This window comes from Scomber scombrus, chromosome 3, assembly GCF_963691925.1.
Source record: "Scomber scombrus chromosome 3, fScoSco1.1, whole genome shotgun sequence".
Lineage (NCBI taxonomy): Eukaryota > Metazoa > Chordata > Actinopteri > Scombriformes > Scombridae > Scomber > Scomber scombrus.
In genome coordinates this window covers 25,936,111-25,956,862 of record NC_084972.1, presented here as the reverse complement: position 1 = coordinate 25,956,862, position 20,752 = coordinate 25,936,111, and the positions used below count along the sequence as shown (strand labels likewise).

General features: G+C 36.6%; 1 protein-coding gene across 1 annotated transcript; it reads left to right on the top strand.

Moving 5' to 3' along the window:
* Positions 1-831: 831 nt before the first annotated feature.
* Positions 832-18,793, top strand: LOC134006457 (immunoglobulin-like and fibronectin type III domain-containing protein 1). The gene is made up of 26 exons (XM_062445455.1): positions 832-854; positions 3,009-3,079; positions 5,973-6,128; positions 6,237-6,376; positions 6,570-6,669; positions 6,780-6,813; positions 7,152-7,193; positions 7,277-7,472; positions 8,162-8,275; positions 8,372-8,534; positions 8,651-8,923; positions 9,035-9,445; positions 10,623-10,634; positions 10,898-10,909; positions 11,674-11,798; positions 11,987-12,128; positions 12,241-12,534; positions 12,659-12,958; positions 13,544-13,720; positions 13,844-13,972; positions 14,154-14,462; positions 15,523-15,608; positions 15,717-15,909; positions 17,043-17,339; positions 18,372-18,698; positions 18,789-18,793. Exons 1-26 carry the CDS (start codon positions 832-834, stop codon positions 18,791-18,793), a joined length of 4,131 nt encoding a protein of 1,376 aa, XP_062301439.1.
* Positions 18,794-20,752: the final 1,959 nt, after the last annotated feature.

The window sequence follows — 20,752 nt, the reverse complement described above, 5'->3', positions numbered from 1 at the left end:
GAGAATATCCGTTGATACTTGTGAAGGCTAATTGGAACAGCCAATTCATTTATATCAACTAGGGATTAGTTTACCAAATAAAATGTCTCATGTTAATGTTTATTGGCCAATAAAGTTCATAGAGTGATCATGTTTCTGGAGACCACGTGAAGCTGCCAGTCGAAACCTTTTGGCGAGATGCTTCCCCTCTTGCATGAGGGAAATTACAGAGCATCACTATTGTGGATCCATAAATCATTAAACCTCAACCATGGACATGATGTTGAGCAAAATCCAACACTAACGTGACTGACATTACTGATATGCTAGAACTCATCATAGCTTAATTAAAATGTAACAGATGTCATGTGAATCTTGATATTAGTATGTAGTGCTGCAGATGTTTTTATATTGTCAACAGTAATACGGGAAAACTGTTGACGGGATATGGCTAATACCAGATTGAATGAACAGTCATAATGTATTTCCAGTACTAACTCCAAAGCGATCACTTTCATGGGGATGGGTAAGAGGAACCTCCACCCTTAACCACTCCTGCAATATGGTTTTTTTCCCAACTGGCATTTTATCCATGTATGGGTTACTATGTGAATTTTATCACCGAACAAAAAGGGGCGTCACATTTGAAATACTGGATAGATAGAAGACTACAAGCTGAAGACTCAAGGCTGAGCGTAGACACCGAAGAAGTTAAAGTAAGTTCGATTCATTTTTTAAACTGCAAATTTCCTGTGTCAGTGATATTCATCAAATTTCTCAAATGACCAAAAGCAAATCAAATAAATTGTGTGATATTTGATTATAATTTGATTATGTAAGGTTTCAATCGACATGTCGTACCAGCCGAGGCAAATGTAGGATTATTCAAGTGAGGGACAGCAAGGCATCATTTGTTGAGAGAGACAAACATTAGCAGAGGCATACAGTACAAACTAGTTCTAGTGCAATCAGCTCTATGATTATTTCACATTGCACTAGTTTACTATAAGACAAATTGTAGTACTTAGTTATTATAAGTTATCAGGTAGCATAATACATCTAATTATCATTTATTTAGCAAACATTTTAGGTTGGATTTAAAGGTTGCCAAAGCATCTGATTCTGCTGCTTCAAAAAACTAAATACCTTTAATTAACAGAAAAGAGAAAAAGTCAGATAACCTCATTAAGATTAAAAAAAAAAAGTGACACCTGGTTATTTTGGACAACTGTAAAAAATTAGCACCGTCCATGGAAGTATATCAAGCTTTTATATCTTTATTTTAATGCAATCAGTTTCTAAAGACTCCAAGACTTGTATAATGATAGAGTACAAAAAGATATGAATTAACCTCTTGCAATCATCCTAAAATACTGAGATTTAAGATGACTACAGTGCGCCATATTTCAGCGAGGAATGTGACCTATCCAACTGACTCCCCATGACTAACAAAGGGCTGAGCAGAAGCCTATGATCAGTTTGCACTGCAGAATGTGTGACACATCAAAGCCTTCATTTTATGCTGGGTTGTAGATGTTCAAGGTCAGATATCCTTTTTCACAGTTTTCAGTGATCCTCTTGGTCCTAAAAATTAAAGGACCATGTAAAAAGCCTTATCATGATATACAGCCCATTCTGTTCTAATTAAAAGCCTCTCAGCTCCGCAGATACCGAAAGAATTACTGAACTAACTCAAAGATAGATGAAAATATCTTACCACTAACAGGCTTTTGGTCATTGCTGTCTGCTGGTACTTGCCCGAACTGTCTCTTGTGCAACAGTCAAAGTAGGTCAAAGTCATCACCAGTCTGTATGGATGGTAAAAACAGATTCTGTATCTCATATTAACTTTCTTCATTAGCACATGGAGTACACAATTAGTGCTTTTTCACCTTCCAACACAAACAAATCTACATGACAGGTCAGGAAAAGCAGTTTTGTCAGCTTTGAGTTTGTCCTTTTAATCTTTTGCTGATAGCTTTAGACTAGACTAACCAAACACATGCAAAACATTATTTTTTAAGAGATGGTGGCTTTAAAGAGATTTACAGATATGTGCATCAGCATAACAGTTTAATGCAAAGACATTCCGCTCCTATCTATGTTTGGATCCTGAGCAGTTAAATTGCTGGCACAGCCACATGACTCCGCAGGCAGTTGGGCAGAGTCAGCCAGTAGGTGGGATTTCACATTCCCCGTTTACAGTGTCCCAGCATGTCCCCAAGTGTCTGTGGGAGTCAAGGCATCCCCACTTTAACAGGCTGATGTCATACACCAATGTAAATGATACTTGAGTGCAACCTCCCAGGCAGGGTTTCTGGTCTGTGACCCCACCCTTAGGTTACGTTCTCATGACCCAGGCATGGTCAAGTTGAGTCATGTGACTTAAAGTGTATTTCTGACCATAGAGGGTGTGCCACATGACTTAAATATGACACGTTTTCCAATTTAATCATTTTTCTATTCTGCCTTTTTGGTGTCTATTTGAACATTTTGAATATTTTGTAAATATTTGTGTTTTTGTATTCTGTTTTCTTTATTTGTTCTCATTATTTTAAAATAGCATTCTGTTTCCTCCTGTTTTACCTTGCTGTTTTGTTGTAAAGTACTACATAAATGAATGTTATTATGATAATATCAACATACATGAAAATCCTTGTGGGATCCACACCAAAAGGTTGAGAAACTCTGCCCGAAGGCTCCTAGAGAGATGCTAAACATACAGTTTTGCTTTTGCTTTCCATGACTCCTTCATTGAATCTCTTTCAAAATCAAAAGTTATTCTGAATTTTATCATTTGTGGGGCTATATCTTGCAGGAACCTTTAACATGTCCTATGTCTTCCATAAATAACCACAAGTAAACAAAGACTAGTTGGTTTACCCATTGCCCTTTGCTAGACCTGAGTATTAAAGTAATAAAACACGTAGTTAAGAATATACTTAAAGTCTCTGGATTTGTTATTTTCTTTTCTTTTATAGTATAAAGGTAGCTACATACAACTGTGACAGTTTTTCGTTGTGTTTCAGATACACAGTGATCACAACTCAATCAACAGCTGCAATGAGTTCAAACACAAACCAGGACCCAAAAGCCCGAGGTAAGATTGGACAATGTGAGGTATGTTTTTGTTGTTGTTGTTTTGTGTATGTGTGTGTGTGTGTGTGTGTGTGTGTGTATGTGTGTGTGTGTGTGTGTGTGTGTGTTTGTGTGTGTGTGTGTGTGTGTGCCCATGCTTACTGTATTTAGTTTGTTGTATGTGAAAAAAAGGCATTTTATGTCGTACTGTGTTGTATTATACACTTGTATACACGTACAAATTTTAACTTTTGCAAAGCCCTACCCTAATTGTTCAAATAAAAACTTTAGATATACTTTTTATCCAGTTTTTTTTTTATTATTTTAATATACGCCTTAAATGCATTACCAGGTTTTATTGAAATCTGCCAACAGATGGCATTTGTAAGAGAGGATAAAATATGATTGCGGTAGAGGAGGCGAATAAGAAACTAATTAATCATACTTCCTTACTGCCATCCACTTCAAAACAAACATTATTTGATGTCTGCAATCCCACATTTTTGGTACTTGAAATGAAAAGTAGTGTTCCATGGATACATATGAAAGATATGAAGTATGCCAGTATAAATTTCAACCAAGAAACACCATTCATGCTCTCTCTAGACACCTAGCACTGAGGCACAAAATGGTTAAGAAAGGCATATCTGCTCAATACAGCCAATAAATTCATACTTCTCCTGAAGTGTGATGGTGTCCAAATCCAAAAGTTCTTCCAGGAGCAATTGGTATGCAGGAGCAAACAACTGACTGATGTCCTACCAGACTTGGATTATGTGTGAATCAATGCTGGAGGAACAAGGTTACAAGAATTCCTGCCTGCATTTAGATGATATAAGAGAGTAAACCAGCCCCTTAAGAGATGTCACGTATAGAAATATTCAGTACATGTCTTCTAACTGAAGTAAGGGCTGCTGCAGAAAAGCAATGAAGAATACCTAATCTTTAAGAGACTCACAATGGAAATAGTGAAGCAATAACCTAGGAATTTACTGTATGTCTGTGCAGATGCTTCACTTCAGACAGAGGAGGATCTGGTTTCACTTTGTAGCTGCATTTCCACATTATCAAAGTAATTTCATTCATCTTACGCTATTGAAGACGTTCTGTTGTTTCCCTCTGGATCTGTACTTTTTGTGACTGTAACCACCTGCCTTCACACATGTGTATCCATGTGACTTTGTACCTCTGAAGTAGATGATATGGTAAAAGTAGGACAGAAATTAAAGGGAAGAATATATGTCCAAAATAGATATTTACTAGGGCTTATCATTTTTAAATGTCTTATAAATTAAACACGTTGTGAATATCTCCATATCTCCTGTAACATTTCTACACCTGTAAATGAATATTGGACACAGATAGCTGGCTTCATACATTGCAAAAGTTGTAAAATTATTATTAAACTACAAAAGCTACAAGGACTTACTGAATAAAATGGATAAAGAGTTGCATAAAGACAGCGACACAAAAGCCATAATTGCTTGATTGGACTTTAGATTTCATATTTCAAACTGGGCAAAAATAAAATCTCAAAGTGGCGACTGAAAACATGATTGCCTTGAGATTCTGTGAAGATATCACTTGTCCCCAGAGGATAAATCCTACTGACTTTAACGATCCCCATGACTTAAGCTACAGCACTGCCATGAGGCTGATATTTCTAGTTTTCAGTTTCAACAACTATGGGATGAATTTGAACAGATATTCTTGTCACTGACATGATAAATTATAACAACTTTGATTATCCCCTCCCAAACACCATCATCTGGTCGGCTAATTACATTCCCATAAACTTTAGCGGCCCTCTATGGCCTGGAAATTAGGAATTGATTTGGAGATAATTTTACTAGTTTTAAAAGCATTTCTCTATTCTCCTCATCCTCTGTTCCACCTCCGGACACTTCAGATCTACTGACCAAATGATAGTTTAAATTTTACTACAGTGACTCACTGCATTATACTCACAGCAGTACATTTATTTCTATTGTTAGTACGTAATGGAATCATGTGCAGGCCCGAGTGAATGAAGCAGCTGAGTCATCACAAGATATGATGCTTGTGCAGAAAAAAAGACAAGCAGATGGTGGGCTGGAGTTTGTAATTTCAACAGCTGTTGGTGGCGTGTGCTGAGTCATCCTACAGTTGAAATCCTGTCACTCATCTCTCTTTCACACCACCACAATAAAGAACTGTTAACTGTTTTATGGTGTAAGCCAGTACTTTAAACCCTCAAATTCTCAAAGCAGCAGACTTCTAGCAGTAGTAGACACTTGTTTTTTTTGGCATTTTTCTAAAATGATGATTTGAATTTGTTTGTCATGCAATTAAACTGAAATGTCTGATATTTTGAATGTTTCTTTGTAAATATGATTTGAAAGGTCTAAATAAAATATACAAATGTATGTTATAATTGAAAAATGTGAACAAAATCGTATTTGTACATTTGTCCCAAATTCTCAATGAAGGACAAAATAACACCAACTTTGAGTTTTGGATACCATATATTGCCTTTTAGATATAAACAGATTCATAATTTAATAGAAATGCATCTTAATAAGTACAGCAAAACAAAATCCAAGCCTTGTCTAAATCTAGGTGGCTGCAATGGATGGAAAAGAAAGGAAATAGTGACCTCTTGTGAAATTCAGGCATAACTGCAACCAAAAGCATGCTTGTAATGGCCATCTACAGTAACAATTACTGTTAATAAGGTACAATCATTTTACAAATCCTTATAGTAATAGAGATTCAATGATTATTGATTGGTCAAATACTTTTAGTCATATTTAAACCTATGGATTTTCCATAGGAATATTTTAATAGTGTGTCTATTATACACCACCTGTCGATACAAATAAAGCATTATAACATTTGTGTTTTCTGTTTCTAGAGTCTTTCTCTAATAGTTTAAGTGCCATTAAACTATAATTTTCTGTTTTTAACAGTGGCTATCAAGAAAAGGTCCAGAGTTCCTGGGGTTATGATCATTCAGTATTTTGAAGAACTCCCTGAAGGACAAACAACTCCTGACTTCACCCGGAAGCCAGTAGCAGCAACTGTTCAAGAGGGTATAAAACAATAAACAAATCAACAGCGTAAAACTAACAACACCACTATTATCACACTATGTAGAACTGTAACACTGTTGTCTGCCTCTTTGTATTTTGATTGTTCAGGTAAAAAGGCTTTTTTCAAAGCCAAGGTTAAGGGGATACCGTTGCCAACTGTCACATGGGGGCGTAACAACGGGGAAACCAATGACCCAGAAAAGTACATGACCAGATATGATGACAGAGAGCAAGAACACTTTCTTGAGGTGAGAAAACAAATTAAAAAAAGATCCATGTGTATTTCTGTCATGGACTTATCAACTAGTAGAATAAAGTTAAAATGACTCTGCTCTCAGCACAGTTCTTTACATTACTCAGTTAATTAGCTCATTTTTCACATCAATGGGAAACAGACACTCAGAACTAAAGATGCAATCTTTGACAATATTGGTTTATCAGATGCCCAATATAGAACCAGAGCAAGCTGACACCTACAGATGCTTTGCCACCAATGAGTATGGACAGGCTCTTTGTTCTGTAACACTCAAAGTTATTGAAGGTGAGAGACATACTAACTGTGCAATATGTTAATTGTTCACTAATGAAATAAAATGTTAACTATTCACTTAACTTTCTCTGTTTTATTGTTATTTTCATGTTTTCTTCCAGCTGGCTTCAAGAAGAAAGGACCATTGGGTATGAAATTTACAACAGAACTATAAAGCTTAAATCTGCTCTTTTCATCATCCAGCAGTCCATGAATTTCTTTCTTTTCTTTTCAGAAATGCAGAGGCTTTCAGGTTGTTTGCTTGTTTCTTAAATTATATTAACAATATATGTATGCCTAGGATACATATATGGTAACTTTCAACTATGGTTTCAAAGTCGAAAGTTAGGCTGTTTGTTTACTTATTTTTTACATTTTAAGGTTTATACAGAATTATGTATAAAGTTTAAATGATTAACTTATTTGGCATTACAGAAACCTGAATCTCATGAATTTCTTTTTTTCAAATTTACATCTCATTTTCTCACAGAAACTGTTCAAGCACCGCTGGATTTCAGAGCAATGCTTAAGAAACAGTGAGTTCTGGTCAAAGACGAGGTTTAATGTGTATTACTATGAAACTCTATAAAGCATCTGACTCTGTTCCCTCTCTTTTCAGTGTTGTTGTCAAAAGAAAAAAACAACTTGCACCAAGGGTAGATGGAGAGATGGATCCTAAAATTTGGGAACTGCTTCTCAGTGCCCAGAGGAAGGACTATGAAAAAATCTGTTTAGACTATGGTATCACTGACTTTCGTTTTATGCTGAAAAGACTGAAGCAATTGCGAAAGGAAAAGGAAGATGAACAAGCAAAGGTACTGTATACAGTCACTGTCACAGTGTGAAACTACACTTACTGCCATGGCTTTGATAGCTGTTAAGAGTTTGTAACATCTGCACATCAATTCTGGATCATGTATTTTGAACAAGAGTGATTTGTGATGTTTGTGTTTTGTTTTTATGGAGAACAGTGACAGTTAAATGTTGGCATCTGCAATAAAATTCGGCATTGGAAACAAAACTTGAATTGAAAAGGGAAACATTGGCATTGAGCATTGGCATTTTTTTTTCATGCCTGTCTTTTTTCAGTGAAGTTATTTTAATTTCTCTTTTCAGTTTTACTGGTTCACAGTTTTATCTTTCAACTTTCTTTCACCATTTTTCACACAGTCACTGTTGATCTGCATGTTGAGTTGTGAAAGTTCATAACACTTCCAACGAGCATTCAGCCATATTGGGTGACCCAAATATCAACTTCAGGTTGCTTGAATTTTGCCAACTTTAACACCCATATGCATGAGACCTGCTTTTTTAAGTGTTTTTAAATGTTTCTTTCCTTAGCTTGGAGGTCATTTCTTGCCTGTGCAGAAACTGACTTGCATTTTAAAAATTCAAAGGCTCTGTTCAATGCTGCTTAAGAAAAAATGTCAAAACGACCAAAGACGCTTTACTATTCCTAGAAAGGACTTAGCACTGTAGTCTAATCACTTAAATTATTTTGTAGGTGTTAGAGAAACTGGAAAATGTAAAACAAATTGAAGTGAAACCTGATGGGAAAGCTGAATTTAGCCTGGACATGACTTTACTGGATCCAAACAGTACAATTAACTTATACAAGGTGAGTTAAAAATGTATCCTGAAATGAACAATTTACAACAATTAACAGCTAAAAATAAATAAATAAATACAAATCTGACTTCTTTTCTCTTAACAGGACGGCATAATGGTCGAATATGGTGATGATGAAAATTCAAAGCATAGTCTAAAGAAAGATGGGACTAGTTATGTTTTCAGCATCAACAATCCTCAGCCAGAGGATGCTGGATTTTACCAGGTTGATGTTGAAGAGGCAAATGTTATTGCAACTGACTTTCAAGGTGAGCTACAGTTAACCAATCAGAAGTGACTGCATTAGCAATTTGCAAGACAAATCAAAGCATGAAGTCAATCAGTTAATTTGTATGTTCCACACCCTTCTTTCCTCCACTCTTAGTGCCTGATGTGGAGTTTATAGCCAAGATTAAGGATGTGAAGGTTTACGAAAGTGAGGACGCGCTCTTCCAGTGTGTCTTGACAACACCTCTCAACAGAATTACTTGGTCAAAACCCGACTCCTCACTTGAAGATGGGGACAAATATGAGATCACTGCCTCAGAGGACAAACTAATTCACACATTAAAGGTTAAAAATTGTGAAAAGTCAGATAATGGAGAGTATTATGCCATCGCTGGCATCATCTCCAGCAAGGCCACTCTCACAGTGGAAGGTGGGACATCTTTTCTGTTTTCATACTGATCATCTATCAAATTGATTCATGTAATCCAAATGAAACTAAATGACTAATACTCCCTACTTATGTGTGTTCACTGTAATTCAGCGGATCCAGATGGTAGTAAAAACCGCAAGGGCGCCCAAACTGGGGATCAGGATGATCTGATTAAACTGGCTTTGGAACAGCAGGCCAAGCTACAAAAGGAGAAAGATGACCTGGAGGCAGCTAGACGAGCACAAGCTGAAAAGGACGCTGCAGATGCAGCAGCTAGAGCTGCATTGGGGGATGGAGGAGATGGTTCTGGTATTGGTTCTGGCGATGGTTCTGGTATTGGTTCTGGTTTTGGTTCGGGTGATGGTTCTGGTGGCAGGAGGGATGGAGACGAGGGTGATGGAAAAGACAAGAACAAGAACCTCCTGACAGATGGAGATGATGACAAAAAAGGAGAAGAGGATGATGCGGATAAGAAAAAGAGACGAGCAGGAGCAGGCTCATTGGTTCCTGACACTGATATAGGTAAAACCGCTTATTGCATTGTGTGTCCACTGCATAATAGGTGAATGCATGACAGAGATATATATAATTTTTCATAGTTTCAGTTTAAGTTATCCTAAATGTGTACATGTATCTGCAGCTGCACATATTGTCAGCTTTACATAGGCCTCTATTTATAAGTGTCTCAGTATTACAATGAAACCACACCAAAGAGAGGCAAAGTGTATCCTATACTGAGCTGCCATGCATCTCTATGAAACAAACCTGCAGCAGCTGTTGCAGCCAAACTACTACTGGAAATAGCTTAACGTTTTGTGGTGAATTGTGGTAAGAGAAAACCTGCAGCCAATCAATGCTGACGTGTCGACCTATGTTTCAAGTTATTTCTTCAAGCGTGAAACACATTAACAATGATAGATAAACTGATTGTAGCTGTTTCTTCACAACCCATACTGTCGGAAAACACATTGTGCAATTACAGAGATGCAGAAAAAAAGACGGTTGTATGGACATAGATGTCCAATCTGTTTGGTGTGAGTTTGAACTGAGATGCTATAGTTTCAGGTGGGTCAGTATTTGGACGTGCAGTTTCATAATCTTTGTGCACCAGAGTTTGCCTTTCAGCTTCAAGTTCAATATCCACCTCGTACACAAGTGATGAAATAAGCTGTTTGTGTCAGGAACGTAGGCAACATCATGATCATAGCTTATATTTGACAGCACACAGGAGAAAGTACATGTCGAACTGAGCGATGTCGAGCCAACCACTGGAAACACTTATTCTCCAGCCTCAGCTCCTGTACCAGCCATGAAATTCTCCATTCCACTCCCAGGTCTGGAGGATGAGAATGCACCCACAGATGACACTTTTTCCTCCTCAAGTACAAAGAGCAATAGCTAGAGCGATGTTTCTCTCCCTGGCCCAAATAATCTCTTATCAAGGATCTAGACTATTTAAAAGCATCCTTTTCCTGCAAAAAAATTATAGTTTAGCACAATGACATCTCATTGGCATCCCATCACTTCAGAGAACATACCCTATGAGATATGTCAACAATTTGTCAACAATGTTTTTTGGTTCACATCAGAAGTATGTTATTGTGGCAAATAGAATGAGAGAAATAAAAGGACACACCCACCGGACACAGAAAAAATTTAATTTTTGTGGGCAAGCTGTTACTCTTTTGTGTGGTTTCAGCGTTACTGCAAGGTACTACCAGAGTAAAATTAACCTGACATGTCAGATGGTTTGTTTCACATAATCATCGGATAAGTCGTACATGGAAACTGGAAGGCGTTTCAAAAAATACTTGGCAGGTGATTGGATGAGGCATCTATCACTGTCTTAACTTGGGAGGCTGCTGGATTCAAGAACGCTGATTGGTCTAAATCACTGGTGGTTCGGACACAAGCCCAAAACTTGAAGCCTAACAAGTTGGATTTTCATGTGATCTTGTGATTTTATGAATCCAGCGGCCTCGCAAGGTAAGAGTAAAAAATGAGAGATACTCATAGTAGGAGCTTCCTACTGCAAAAAGATGTGTATTAAATATTTTACGCCAATAAATGACAAGAAATGTATTTGAACTGTGAAATGGGCACAGTTCCATTCGGTGCGCAATTATACTGTATAATGGCTTTTGGATTTTCTATTAATAGACAACTCAATTACTTAATGTAGCTAAAGAAGAAAAAGCAAGCCATCAGAAAACACAATTTAAACTTTAAACTGTAGAAGAAGAAAAAAAGCTCAGAATAAAGGAGAATTTGGTGGAATTTAAAAGCAATTTTGATGGTCTTTATAAAATGATAATCAATATTTAACAGCATGCTAATGTATTTCTGCATTGTTTATTCCTTTGTTTACTGTTGTATCAAAGCTGAGATATTTTGTAGTGTTTTCAAATTACATATATTACATTAATTATTGTTATAGAATTAAACAAACAAAAAAGTTTTCCCCCATCTGAGGTTGGACACACAAATAGTACACACTCACTACATTAGCATTGCAATTGAAAACTGTAATACATATGTTCTGGTCCCATATGTCTAATGACAATACTGTTTTTCACTTCAATCTCATTGTATGAAAAACAACAAAAGCAAATGCAGCAATGTTTTATGTTTTATGTTCAAGAGTTAATGGCTGCACTTAAACTAAATATCTTCATACCTCATAACCTCTACCTTTTGTAAATTGCAATATGTATATCATTCATTTTGACTTTTCTCTTATACTGATGCAGATCACAGTGTTCAGTTCGTAAGTGGGCTGTCAGACATTGGTGCTAATGTTGGTGAACGGGCAGAGATGTCTTGCAAACTAAGCAGTGACAATTCTGAGGGGCGTTGGTTTAAAGATGGGAAACTGGTAAGTCAACTATTCTAGCACAATTACAAGAGTGTAGGAATACTACCAGGAATATTTCTTAGCTTTTAAAACGGTAGAGGTGCGTTTTTGTCTGAAATTATACACACTGACAGTGTCATTTATATGTAATTTGTAACAACTTGTGATTGAATAACCCTATGAATATTGATTTTTTTTTTTCTGACAAGCTTACCGAGGATGATGGGGTAACACTTCTTAAAGATGGAGCATGTCACAAGTTGGTAATTGATAGCTGTAAAAAAGACGATACAGGTGTGTACCGCTTTGAAGCTGAGGGACGTAAATCCGAAGCAACATTGAATATTCAAGGTCAGAATCAAAATTGGGTGGCTTGTTTCAGTTACATCTGATAAATTTTGCTGCGGTTTTAAAAGGTTTAGGTTTTTAACTAAAACTTTTTTTTTTCTCTCTTATATTGAAGACCCTCCAAAAATCGACCTTGACGCTCTAGGAAAATTCACAAAGCCAGTCATTGTAAAGGCAGGTGAAAATGCTGAATGGAAACTGCCAATCTCAGGTGGAAAACCAATCTATGTACAATGGTACAAGGACGATGACGAACTTCTGCCTGCCCTCAATGTGAAGATTGAAACATCAGATACTGAGGGTCAGCTACGCCTTCTTAAGTGCCAGAGGAAAGATACTGGAGAGGTCAAAATCAAAATTAAAAATGAGTTTGGTACAACAGAAGCAATTTCCAAACTTATTGTAATAGGTGAGTTGATAAGAAGAGACTTGCCACTTACTATGATATTATGCAATGTACAATATGTACGTAAGAAGTTACTTTTTTTTTTTTTTGCTGTTTGTGAAATGAGCTCTTTTCACTCATTTAACAGACAAACCCACACCACCACAGGGACCTGTGGATATTACAGAAAGTGCTCTAACATCTGTTGAGTTCAAATGGAAACCGCCAAAAGATGATGGTGGATGCCCAGTCACAAACTATAACATACAGCGCCAACAAGTGGGGCGAAATAAATGGGCAAATCTCAGTGACGTCCCTGGCAGCGACCCTAATTACAGAGATTCAGATGTGGACCCTGGAAGAAGATACAGCTACCGGATCAGGGCCAAGAACACAGAAGGCATCAGTGATTACCTGCAGACAACAGACATACCAGCTGGTATATTACGTAAGTCATTCATCTTAGCTGAGCAATTAGGAAACTTTGTAGTGTAGGGGCTACTTTAACAGCTGTGTGATGAAACACAAATACTACTGTATATATATATATATTTTTTTTTTTCATTTAAAAATCCATACAGTGATACAAACACAGATTACATTTATTTTATTTTCAAACATAATTATTTCATCATTCTTGCTAGGACATCCAAAAAGTTCCAATATTAATCCAATATAAGTCCAAGATTTTCTAATCTTAAACAGAGGGATTCTTCTACCTGTCCTGAGGACCACCATTTTCACAATGTTTCAACAGTACAGTAATAAAAATGTCAATATCTGTCTTTGAGAAGCATACACAAGGAGGCGCAACCAGTGAAAGCTTCAATGAAAGTACATCAGAAGTAAACCACATCACATCGCACAATTCTTTCTGTGGACTGTTTCACTCACCAAACGTTTTCAGCTATCAACTAAACGTTATATGGGTCATACAGGATGGTGTTCTAGAGTTGTGGGAATTGTCTTAATTTTGGAGATAATGAAAATAAAATAGTGCAACATGCTCTGAACACAACATGTTTCCCTGCAGGTTATCCTGGTAGCCCAACAGGACTTAAAGTAGTCAGTTCCTTTAAAGACTGCATCAACTTGACTTGGTGTCCGCCGTCCGACACTGGAGGAACCAAGTTAGTGGGATACAATTTGGAAAAGAACAAGAAAGGCACTAATTACTGGAGCCTCGTGAACCAAGAAGGGCCAATCCCACGTATGTCCCTCTTATCACAAGTTGCAAGAATTAACCACTATTTGCTTTAATGTAAAAAGTTGCCATTCAGCAGTAATGCATAATTATAATGTAACACTGATCATTTCTTCTTTCTTTCTTTAGATACAAAGCATGCAGTGAAAGATATCATTGAGGGATCAGCATATGTGTTTAGGGTGTCTGCTATCAACCTATCTGGTGCTGGAGATCCTTGTATTCCATGTGACACAGTAATTGCAAGGGATCCAATGAGTAAGCCAATCACAATGAATTTTTCAATTGTACTGCAGTTCTCTTAACTCACTGAAGATCATGTAACTCATGCTCAACAGTAGACAAGCTTGTTGTTCAACGTTGTACTATATGCAGCTCTGTGTGTGGTACAAAAGCAGAGCAATGCTGAGCCAATAAACTCACATTACTGTAATTTCAGAACCCCCAGGCAAAGTCACAGACCTGAAATTAACATCATCCAATTACACTACATTTTCGCTGGCTTGGACTAAACCTAAGGAAATAAAAGGGGAAGAGGATGAAGCCCACGGTTACTATGTGGAGATCAGACCAATAGAAAGCATTGAATGGGCCCGCTGTAATGCCGTCCCAATTACTCTGACTTCCCACACTGTGCTTGGCTTGAAGGCAATGGCCACATACTGGGTAAGAGTAATTGCTACCAATTATGGAGGTGATGGAGAACCTCAGGGCCTTGACAATTACATCATTGCCATGCCTCCACCTGGTAAGAAGACTTTGAATTTAAATCACATACTTGATAGATTCTTAAAGTTTAATGAAACAACATTTTGCTCTTTTATATTTCTAGAAATGTATATGATTTGCTTTAAGATGCACTGATCCTGATCCATCTCATTTCATATTGCATATCTGCAGATGATCAAGATACAGATACAAATATTTAGTTTTTCTTACATAAAGCAGCTGCCGGGTGCCCCAAATTGATCAAATATGCTTACAGCTGTCAGACCTAATCTCAGCACTAAGAAAATAAAGCCTGCATGAATCAACTGAAATACTGAAAAATGCATGTCAAGATATAATGAAGATATAAACTTGTTTGTAAGTTTTTAGTTGTTGTTGACTTTTTTTTTTTTTTTTTTTAATATCTTTAAGGACTTTTTCATGACTTACTTTTTCATCTTTTGTGTCTTTTAATATTTTATATAACATCCACGAACAGATGAGTTGTAGCAGCTTCCAATCATTCACAGAGAGAACAAAATATTGAAGTTCAAATGCAGCTTCCAACGGAGAGTAGTATTTTAAAAGCATGATACATGTCAAAACATAACTATAGTAGAGGTAAAATGACTTGTTTTTATTGTTCTTTTAACCTAAGGAGCTTCATGCACATCACTGATACAGGCCGTCTGTGTGGATATATAGGAAACTGCTGGATGTTGTGCATTTGGTTGCGCCACCCTGCAGTTCAATCAGTCACAACACTGTGGGATAGAAATAGGTTCCAGCGACGGAGCAAATGTAGCATTTTTGACAACTGGTGCACCCGCAGCGCAATGAATTACAAAAAGCAAAGAATCGGAAATGGATCTAGATTTATGTGACTAGAGAGTTGTCTTTGTTCCAGTGTTTGTGTGGGAATAGAAAATACATGAACAATTCAAACAGAAATTTGGATTTCATATCTGTCCACAGTTCAGTAAAGAGTATCATAAAATGCAAAGAATGAAAATATAATTTTAATAAAATTGAAAAACTGTTTGGTGAATTCTATAAGTACAAGACTGTAAACATGTTATTCTATAATTTACCCTTTAAAGTGAGGCCACAATTTAAAGATTGCAAAATGAAGACCTTTGTGGTGGTGAGATCTGGAAACACTGTTCGTCTAAATATCAACTTTGAGGTATTGTGCCAGTAGATTTTTTAAGAATGTAATTAACGTGTAGCTAACAGTAACGGTATCTGAATTTTTATTAATATATTAATCTGATATTTTCTTTATTGTCTACAGGCCTCTCCCTTGCCAGATATCACTTGGTTAAAAGATGGTTTTCCAGTGGCCAAACATGTTACAATTAGCAACTTTGATAAAGGTTCTCAACTCTTGATCCCCACATCTGAGTGGTCTGACACTGGCATCTACACCATTACTGTCAGGAACCTTGTCGGCCAGGAGAGCTTCAACATTGAAATCAGAGTTACAGGTAAATCTGAGTGAGCAAATCCATAAACTACAACTGTATTTATAATTATTACTTAATTTCATTGATAACTTCATACAAAGACTGTATTAACACATTTATTAGTCATCGTTATTAGTAAATAGAAACTGGGCTAGGTACAGTTACATGGTATGTATGTTGCATACAGTACTGTGGAAAAATAACTTGACTTGAATTTGTAATATGTTGATTGTACAACTTGTAACTTGATTGTATATTTGTGTTTTTCAGGTAAGCAAATAACAGGTAAAGGAGTTATGATAGGAACAGTATCAGCAGGCAGGATTACCATAGGAATAAATTTAAAATTAACCATTGTTCAGCACAGAAATATTTTAGGTACAAAAAAAGGTAGTGAGGATTTTCCATGACGTATAACTCACTGTCACACTCCTGATACTGTATAACCAGAATCCTACTCTAAACACACGAGAAGTACAAAAACAAATCAGTAAACGTTTGTTGCTACATTGAGAAAGGAGGGCAAGGGGTAAAGAAAGATTGTGTATGACAAAATAATCTCTACTCAACTTGAAGATAATATGATATGGATGAAAGCTCTCAAAAAGCAAGAAAGTAGACCTTGAGTTGAGATTATTTAGTTTCATATACTAATTTCCAGGTCTGAACTTCAATGCTCAAATAGTGATACAGCTTTCCGGGGTTAGCTTTAATCCCTTTTAAACCTGAAACAGAACATACTAAAGAACATTTCTGAATGTACTCCAGTGTTCTTCTAACCTTTTTGGCATCAGCTGTTTTGACCCCTGGGCTAAAATTGACCAGCTCCTTTTTAGCTGATGACTGCTGCTTTCTGTCTTCTATTATTGTTACTGGGTCAAAAATAATCTGAAGTAGCCTGAAGCAATGTCAATATAAAGTGTAAGAGGGCAGTTCCAACATTGTTACCATCAGCAAAGTCATTAAATGTATTTTTCCACTATTATATTGTTGTAGACAGGAGCTACCATACTATTACCTTTAGCCACTAGTTTAGAGTTAGAGTTCATGTGAAGATATCATTGCTACAACTGACTATTATATGTCCTACATAAAATCAACTAACTCTATAACATCAGTAATTGGTATCTCTGTGTCTCTAAATCTGGTTATAGATGATCCAAGGCCTCCAGGACCAGTGCAGCTGGATCAAAACACCCCAGGAACAGTCACTCTGTCCTGGGCTCCCTCTCCAGACGAGAGGAGGGATGACAGATTACATTATGTGTTATCCAAGCGTGACTCCTTCAAACGCACTTGGAGGACAGTGCATGACAACCTCTTTAACAATAAGTTCACAGTTGTCAACATTTTGCCTGGACGGGAGTATTACTTCAGGGTATTTGCTAAAAATGACATAGGACTTTCACCACCATCTAAGTCCCCTGCATTTGAAATCAAAAAGGAAAAAGGTTTGTGCCTCAAATTCAAGCACAAATACATCCAGTTGTCCATTTTCACATTCCTGCCTGAAACACTCAATGGTTCCTGTGTTAAAACGTGATGACTTTTAAGAAGCACTGCTAGGTTTAAAAATTCGCACTGTGTGAACTGAATTACTTAGTCAATATAATATTTCTGTAATCATGTTTATAGAGAACCAATATGAAATTCTGCAAGGAAACAAGGAAAGGAAGGAAATAATTAAAACTTCAGTCATATTGACTGAAAATTTAACTCAGTTCAGCAACGTAGTCTTACATGTTGCAAAGTTCAATCCATTTATGTAGACAGGGCTGTTTTTAAAGGAGTACTCCACCAAATTAGTATTGTACTTTGATAAAGTTGGACTCTCAAAACAGCCAATTTTTGTCAAAATTGTAGCACAGGCAAAGATATCCTGACTTTTAGTCTCTAGTATGAGTCAAACTTCAAAAACACCATTTCCTACATTTTCCAGCTTCCTGTATGCCCGCTGTTTTCAAATGTAGGCTTAAAAAGTCTCAAGTCAAAGCTGAGATCATCCTGATGACAGCAAGAGGGGTTTTTAACTTTTAACCTTAACTTATTTATTGATTTGATCTTTATTTAAGTCAAATTGAAGTCAGAAATCACTTGAAAGGTTTGGCCAGGATGGAAAAAGATATTATACTACTCATGATTCGAATATAATGTAAAATTGCTTTGTCTTAACTTTCTGTTGTAGTCTGAGGACAGTAGACTAGTGGGCTATCAGGCTACCTGATGCAGGCAAAGAGAGACAGGAAGGAATGAACAGACATTTTTAGGTCATAGAAATTACAGATACAGTAAATGTTGTCCAAGGAAAAGGTTTCACTTTTTTCTGAAAGACCAATGACACCCTGAAAGATAAACTGCAGTGAGAAATAAGTTAAACTCTGCCTTTCTTAGGTTAGGAAAAATATATTTGAGAGCCATTAGAACAAACTCATTTACAATTATGATTCTGGAAAAGCCTGAACTTCATCTTCCTTCCACTGCAGGACACTTCAAAGTGAATATACCAGACATAAAATCTTTGGACTTCAAGTCACCTCCATCATTTATTATTCCCCTGAAGAGGCGCACAGCTCCAGAAGGTTACGAGTGCTACATGACCTGTGCAGTTAAGGGTGATCCAACTCCACGTGTGACATGGTACCGCAACAATATCAGCCTGAACACAGACACCAACTACCACATCACCAATGTATGTGGTGTCTGCTCCTTGCGCATACTAAGGGTGGGACCCAACGATGACGGGGAATACAAAGTCGTCATAGAGAACCAACTGGGGACAGCTGAGTCCTCAATGATGCTGAATATCAGAGGTATTAACAACGTATTTGGACAACGTTTAAAATTCATATACTCCTAATGTAGATGAAACAACCTGAGAGCATGTATGTGTTTCTTTACAGGGTGAGGAAGAGCTGCAGTTAATGGATACAAGCGAAACCAACAGATTCCTTAATGTGTTCAAATCAATTAAACTAAACTGAGTGTAGATTTATTCAAGTTAATCTATTTCCCACCAGTGTGATAGTGTGACTGTTTCAACATTTTACAACTTTAGAAATCTCCAGAAAACATGAATTGAGCATTTTTGTGTAAATGTCACATGTTATTAAACTTTGGAGACATTACATCAACCTGCTTTGCTTCTATTTAAGTGACAGTGTGGTGAAATACACAACAAAATGAAATATGTTTTGTGTTTTCATTCATTTGAGTTCCCCTGTGTGGAGCTACTACACATGAAGGTAACACTATACACATTCCTGCTGATAGTGTCACATTATTCTGCTGATGATTAATGGCCATATCACACCAAGAAATATCCAGGTTGGCATGTGTACACCTGGTTTTAAAATGGCAAAAGAGCACCCCCTTGTGGTGAATCTCACTCCTGCTAAACATGAATACGTCTGTGACTGATTTCCTTTACAAATAAGTAAGAACATTTGCTGAAGTAGTATTTTGAGGTACTCATACTCAACTGCAACATGTTATAGTTTTTAATCATGTGACAGCTGTACTATTGTGAAGGCAGATAATAATCTTGTTCAATATGATGTATTACTAAAAATAAAAAAAACAGTAAACTGAATAGTTACTGTTCATTTCTGTGAAAACCACTACCTCTGTTTAGGAAAACTATAATAATAATGATGATGATAATCACATTATAGAGATGTAATCCTATTATTTACAATACTATGTGTTTCTACTTCCTATATCAGCATATCTTTACTTTGCCTCCTTTACTTGGGATAACAAATGGGAAAACACGAGCCAAATTGTTAAATATTGGTAGTGATTAACATACATAAACTATTCTTTGGAATAGTTAAAGCTAAAACAAAAAAACTCATTCTCTGAGTCTAGAAAACAGCTGGGTTGTCAACAGGGAGGCAGTAGCAGCATGCTCAGTAGTTATTGCCATATCAACTCTTGTGAGGGATTTGCTTTTGGGGAGTTCATAAGAGCTAAAATATTATAAAATTCAATATAATGTTCTCTATTTTCTGGAAAGAGGTCATACTCTGTTGTCTTAACAACATCAGTTTTCCTAATACATCAACTTAATGCCTCATATTTAGTGGTGATGTTCAGTTTGGAAGTGATGTTCTCTTACCCTTTTTTGTAGTTTGTATAATGTTGTTATAATAACTATGCCTCTGCATGTCAACAAGTAGGGCTGCAATGATTAGTCAATTTGCCAATCAACAGAAAGCTAATCAGCAACCATTTTGATAACGGAAAAATCATTTTAGTCATTTTGTTTGAACAAAAATGACAAACATTTGTTGGTTGCAGCTTCTCAAATGTGAGGATTTAAACCTTTCTGAGTCATACATGACAGTGAACTGAAAATATTTGCATTTTAGACTGTTGATCCGACAAAAAGAAAAAGATATTTGAAGAAGTCATCATGGGATCTGAGAAATTGGCATTTTTCTTCTATTTCCTTGCATTTTATAGACAAAACGATTAATCAATAATGAAAGTAATCATAAGTTGTAGCACTATCACCAAGTACATGTTTAACATGGTCACACAAGGACCAGCTAACATATTTTAACACTCTGAAAGGAGATTGGTTGAGATATCTGAGATATTTGATTGAGATATGTTTCTTTTGATACATTGTGCTGCTAATCACGCCCGCCGATAGGGGGGGACAAACGGGTCTGTTGTCCCGGGCCCAGGGTAGGGTGGGGGGCAGAACTGGGCCCACATTAAATTATGGAATAATTTTTCAAAATAGGCCTATCTGTGGAAAAGATGTGTAATATTTGAGTTACATAAAAGCTTTTAATTGTTTTCTTCCTAATCGCTCTTGAAATAGTGGCCAAGAACCACCCCACCCCCAACACAAAAA